This window comes from Cyprinodon variegatus, unplaced genomic scaffold, assembly GCF_000732505.1.
Source record: "Cyprinodon variegatus isolate N-32 unplaced genomic scaffold, C_variegatus-1.0 Scaffold163, whole genome shotgun sequence".
In the NCBI taxonomy this organism is placed as follows: domain Eukaryota; kingdom Metazoa; phylum Chordata; class Actinopteri; order Cyprinodontiformes; family Cyprinodontidae; genus Cyprinodon; species Cyprinodon variegatus.
Genome location: NW_015150616.1, coordinates 576,969 through 582,562, shown reverse-complemented (window position 1 = coordinate 582,562; position 5,594 = coordinate 576,969). Strand labels below are relative to the sequence as shown.

Genomic DNA, 5,594 nt, shown 5'->3' with positions numbered 1-5,594 from the left:
GACATGGTCGGTATCTTGGTGGGTTTGCTGGTGTGTCATACATGTTAGACTTAAGATGATGGATAAACTCTGCTTCAAAATGGTCTAAGACACAATCTCTGACCCATTAGCTCCTTTCCTTGGTCTTTATTAAGTTCTTTGGTTGTTTGGCCAACCTCTGTGGTTTTCACAGTATAGCTAATTCATGCTGAGACTGATTTCCAGATGTATTGATGCTAGTATTTACTACTTTGATAACTTTTAAAAGAAGTTTGATTACTATGGATTTTATTTAGAAGTATCAGACTAACTGGGGATGAATAAATGATTAATTTCATATCTTTGTGTTCATCTGTCAGATAAATTTCAAATATCTGTCAAAGGGAGGAAAAGTCAAAGAGGGAAGAAAATGGTTTCCAGTTACTAAAATGAAAAAAAAAAAAGGGTGGAAAAAATAAACATGTCAGGAAGTGTGTGTTTGGGAAATGCATGGGTTTTGGGCTGCATACCTGTCAATACTCAAAGCGCAGAGACTCAACACAGTGATCCCCACGGACGCTTTCTGGACAAACGGCACGACCTTGCATAGAGTCACCCCGAAGGGCCAATCCTCTGCTAGAAGCTGCAGACAGATTACAACACAGGGAGAAGGTTGTTGATTTATGCAGAGACAGGGACTGATGCAAAAAGTGTTTCTTCAAGACAGATTTCTGCCACAGGAATCCAGCACACAAGGAAAGCACTAGAACTTAAATTTAGAGTTTTCTTTTAAAGCATTATTGTAATGTCTTCTGAAAAAAAAAAAAAACATTAACAAAAAAACACTGAGGTTCTCATGCATCAGTTTGACCCTTGGGCCTTGCAACCAAATCAAGTGTTTAAGCTCCTGGAGCCCAAGAAAACCTAGAGAATCAAGTCCAACATGAGGCTTTTTGAGCTTTTCTTGGATGGGCGACAGGAATGTGAGTGAAAATCAATTGAAATCATATGTGACCCTGCATCTCTTTGTACCACCCTGTCTGGTCCTTGTCTCCACTCTGGTATGTATCTGCAACCACCAGCTGTTTTAACACGCCTGGCCGCTTAGCCAAATATATGGATAACCTGGCTCTCTCTGCCTCTTACTCTTGCAAAACAAGTCAAACACTTAATAACAAGCTGTGAGACAGAAGGGGATATGAAGAGGCTCAGAGTCCACAGGAGTAATAACATTTCAGAGGCACTTGGGAGACCCCCATCCCCCAACCCCATCTCTAATTCCACTGTGTGTGTTTAATTAAGTGAACATTGGGTGTGGTTTAAGAGTTTGGAGTCCAAAGAAAGCAAAGGATTTTATATATAAGATAGATGGTAATTAAATCTGTTTGGTTAGTGAAATGGAATGGCTGTATTGTTTGTCTTACCTTGTAGACATTGATAGGAATGCCGATGATGATGTGCAGCAGGTCTCCAAGCGCCAGGCTGCCAATGAGTATGTTTGGCCCGTTCCGCATGCACTTGTTCTTGTATATGATCCTCAGAAGGGTGGAGTTCCCAATGATGCCGACCACAAACACCAGGCAGGAAACCACTGTGTTGATGTATTTGAAAGTGTCCCTGATTTCGGTGGGCCCTGTGCACATGGGTGGCAGGCGTCGACGGGGCATGGTGATGTTGGGCCGCACCTGGTCGTGCATTTTCCTCTGAACCAGCCCAAGTCTCTGGGTTACAGACATTGTAGCCTGGGGAATTTGATTCCTTGGCTCTGTCTGCCCGCTCACAACAAGCAGGTGAGCGCCCAGCAGGAGGAAGCAAAGAGGAACCATCATGTTTGTTTTCTTTAAAAAGATGGCTAATATCCAGGGAAAACTCTTATTGATGGTCTTTAGTGCTCCTGAAACACAGATTTGATGAAATGATGAGTTGTTTGCTGTTTGCCAATATGATCTCAAAGGCCTCTTAGAAGGAAAAAACATCTGCATTTTCTCAAATATTGGGGAAAGGTAGAATATTTTTAAGGAATTCTAGCATTTCTTGAAACTTATGAAACTGCAGAGTTTTCCCAATTCTCTTAAATTGTGAAATTGTGGAGTATTAAGCAGTTCTTGCTCAAAACAAGCTGAACCAAAGCTAACATGCAATAAGAAACTGTTTAATTGATATATTCAGACTGTCTGTTTTGTTTAATCTCTATGTTGACCATATAAACTATTTGGGCAGGAAGCACCATAAAAAGGAATTAAAAGGTATTTTTTGAAAACGTTGAAACATCCTAACATATTAGAATTTTAGCTGCTCCGGCTACATTACAAACACTTCAACAGAGAATGCAATAGTTGTTATGGTTAAAAGTTTGGCCAAAAAAATCCATACATCTGGAATATTAATGTAATGTTTTAATACTTTTATTGTGCTTCGCTAAGAAATATTAAGGTTTTAAAGTGTCCCATAGCCAGAGATGCAACCTATTCTCATTATGAGTGCGTGTGAAATCATACGAAAAGTTATGCACCGTAATTTCATACGTTTTGGAAGTTTTTTTTCGTCGTATGCGCATGCGCATCTGACGCACCATTCACGAATATAGAATATAAATTACAATTAGTCCTAACCCTGACCCTAACCCTAACCCTAAGATATAAGCAACTTAGTTAGAGACACGAATAAGTGATGATTGCACTGTTTTTCCCATTTTTACGTCCGTCCGCGGATCTGCTTTTTTTTTCTGTCTACCAGCGCATGCACACTGATGTGGTTTTTTGAGGAAAAACGTCCAAAACGTACGAAATAGTGTGCATAACTTTTCGTACGATTTCATACGCACTCATAATGAGAATATGTTGCGAGATGTAACTAATTTATCAGAAACTTGGTGCAGGAAGCTAAGGATTACCATGGGAGGCACTACAATTTAAAATAATTGGAGCTTATAATAACCAAAGAGAAAAATATCAGAAAAAAAACATTCAAAAAAGCTCTCCAATTGTCACTGGTAGGTTAAAGCAGGGTGTATTGTGTATTGTACTGTGAACACATCAAAGATAGTTATATCAATTGCTGAAAAATGTTAAAGCTGTTCTTTTAAGAATTAAAAAAACATGGTAAAAAAACTGTCAAATCTGCAATGTATGCTGAGACTAAATTGGTAATTGTACATAATGAACATAATGCTGGTTTATTAGGTATTAGGTATACATTTGATTATTTTGTATAAATATATACTTTTTATTTTAGTTCTATTTCAGTTGTAGGTTTTAAGGTTCTGTTTTAATAAAGTTTTCATTTAAAGGTTAACTTTTGTATATAGAGAAAATGTTTCATATAAGCAGTATATGAAAAAACTGTTCTATATACTAATATGATTATATTAAATTGACAGATGACATCTTAACACTTTTACATAGTAAACACTATATGGTTAAAAACAATCAAAAAAAAGAAAACTAGAAACTGTTCAATTTTGTGTTCCTCCTCTCATTTTTTTCCACAAGAGGAGTGTTATTTACCCATTCAGTTTGCACTGGGAGTCGCCTTGTTGCATAAACTTCTGGGTTGAGGGGTAGAGTTGGGGGGATTATCATATTATCTAATTTATCCACTTGTGTTTATATCATACATTATTTAAAAAGGTTTATCCTTATTTATATAACAAATTATTCAAGAGGATTCGTCAATGTTTAAAAAGTGTTAGGATTATTTTTAAGATCATGTATGTGCTAGTTAAACCCTGATAATACCTGCCTGTTATGTGTTAAGGCTCATGTTTTGCAAAGGAGTTTATCTAATTAGAAAAAGATTTGGAAATGAAATGGGAGTAGGCGGACGGAGTGGATTATACTTATCAGAGAGCTCTGAGTGTGCTTGATCCATAAAATTGTATTCTTTTTATATGGCTGGACCAGAAATGTCTCCTCATTTTATAAAAATGTGTATGTTGTATTGATCTGGCAGGCTGTGTGTATAAAATGCTTCTTTAACTGGTATTGGGGACTGACTGCCATCTGTAAAACTAGCCATTTCTCTGGTCTGAGTTCGATTACAATTTTTGTAAAAACTGTTTTTCATGTCTCAAAGTAATTTAATAGATAAACTTTATTAAGTGTTATTTAAAGTGTTGGTTCCTAGTGATCTCTTCTCAGGAAAGAATCGAGGACAGAAAGCTTAAAGAGCTTTCCTTTACATAATGGTGTTTTCGCCCACCTGAATGTAATATCACTTATGGAGAGCCACTGATGGACCAAAGCACAGCATGAGGTGAGGGTATTTTTGAACAAATATCTCCAGGGTTTTTTGAGGGGTTGTGCTCGGGATTCTGTGCGCTTAGTGTTCTTAGGTTGCCAAAAAGTATACCACAAAAATAGTATTTCTGAATACTGACTCTCCCGAGGGACAATATGAATTTCTGACAAAATATGCTGTCCCACCTTGGGCATAAAAACCCAAACATTAAGTACTTTTTTACTTAGATTGCTTTAGATTTAAACCCATAGCTAGACGATTTGATTCTTCTATAACTCTTAAAGATACTCAAATTCTTCCAGTTGCAGGTATTAAAGTGTTCCCAGACAACATTTTACACAAAATACTCAATTATTAAATTACAGAATTACTATTTAGTAACGCAAAAATAATCCTGATGAAGGAAATAATGTAGTATGTGTGATCTATTTTTACTGTTTCCTAGTAAAACTAGGGTTGTTCTATAGCATCAACTAAAGCTATATCATAGAAACAACCTATAGGCTGATAAATTACCAAGGGGCCTTTAAGAGCATTTTACACATATGTATTTTAAACTGAATGTTCATAAAAAAAAATAAAAAAAAATCTGATACTTCTTTTATTTAGGTCAGACAACTCTGGTATTTTTTTTTTTTTAGATTAGCAGCATAACTTGATGTTACTGGCTATAAATCAGTTGATAGGTGGGGACATATTCATTTGGCTGAGCTCTATATCTAAGCAATAGAAAATAATCCTAACAACTGTCTCCTGTGGTTTTGGGCAACAGAAAAAAAATGAAATAAAATAGTTTCATAAAAAAAGACTTAAGCTTTTATAACACCCCTATATTAAATTCCTTATGTTTTCCAGCTACTTCTATTCAAGCTTGTACTTACCTAACCTCAAACAGAGGCAGGAGCTCCCCAGAAAATGTCCTTTTAAATTAAAGTTACCCGGCTAAGTCTCAGGACTAGCAAGGATTCCTGAATCAAAGGAACATGGTTCCAGAAGCGACGGTCCGCTCATGTCCAACAGAAGTAGTCCTCAATATATTAGGCTCCTCAAGTTCCCCTCTGCTTGTTTGCTCTTCTGCACTTCTGGCTGCTGAGTCTCAGAGTACACAGTCTCATGAGCCTGACTTGATCCCTGCCCTCCTATTCTTATGTAGAGGAGGGGGGCGGAGGACCACAGAAGCAGGAGGGATGTTAGTGGACTTGTTTTAATGAAAGAGGTGGTGTACTAATTTTACAAAAAGTGCTTCTGTGGGGTTTTTAAGGATTTTAACCTTGCTTCACAAAAACATGTAGACCCCTTATTATTCGATGATCCAATAACAAAAATCTGATTTATTAGAATTGTATCTGTTAACCCCCACATATTAAAGTAAAAAATTATAAGCTTTGACCAGTAGC

General features: G+C 36.8%; 1 protein-coding gene across 1 annotated transcript in view; it reads right to left on the bottom strand.

Moving 5' to 3' along the window:
* Positions 1–5,305, bottom strand: part of LOC107086851 (endothelin B receptor-like) — a 14,026-nt gene extending 8,721 nt beyond the window's left edge. The window contains exons 1-3 of the mRNA XM_015378073.1: positions 5,079–5,305; positions 1,383–1,852; positions 489–601 (exon numbers count right to left, since the gene is read on the bottom strand). Coding sequence (XP_015233559.1) covers positions 489–601; positions 1,383–1,787 — 518 coding nt within the window. The 5' untranslated portion in view covers positions 1,788–1,852; positions 5,079–5,305. The remainder of the gene's footprint in view (positions 1–488; positions 602–1,382; positions 1,853–5,078) is intronic.
* Positions 5,306–5,594: the final 289 nt, after the last annotated feature.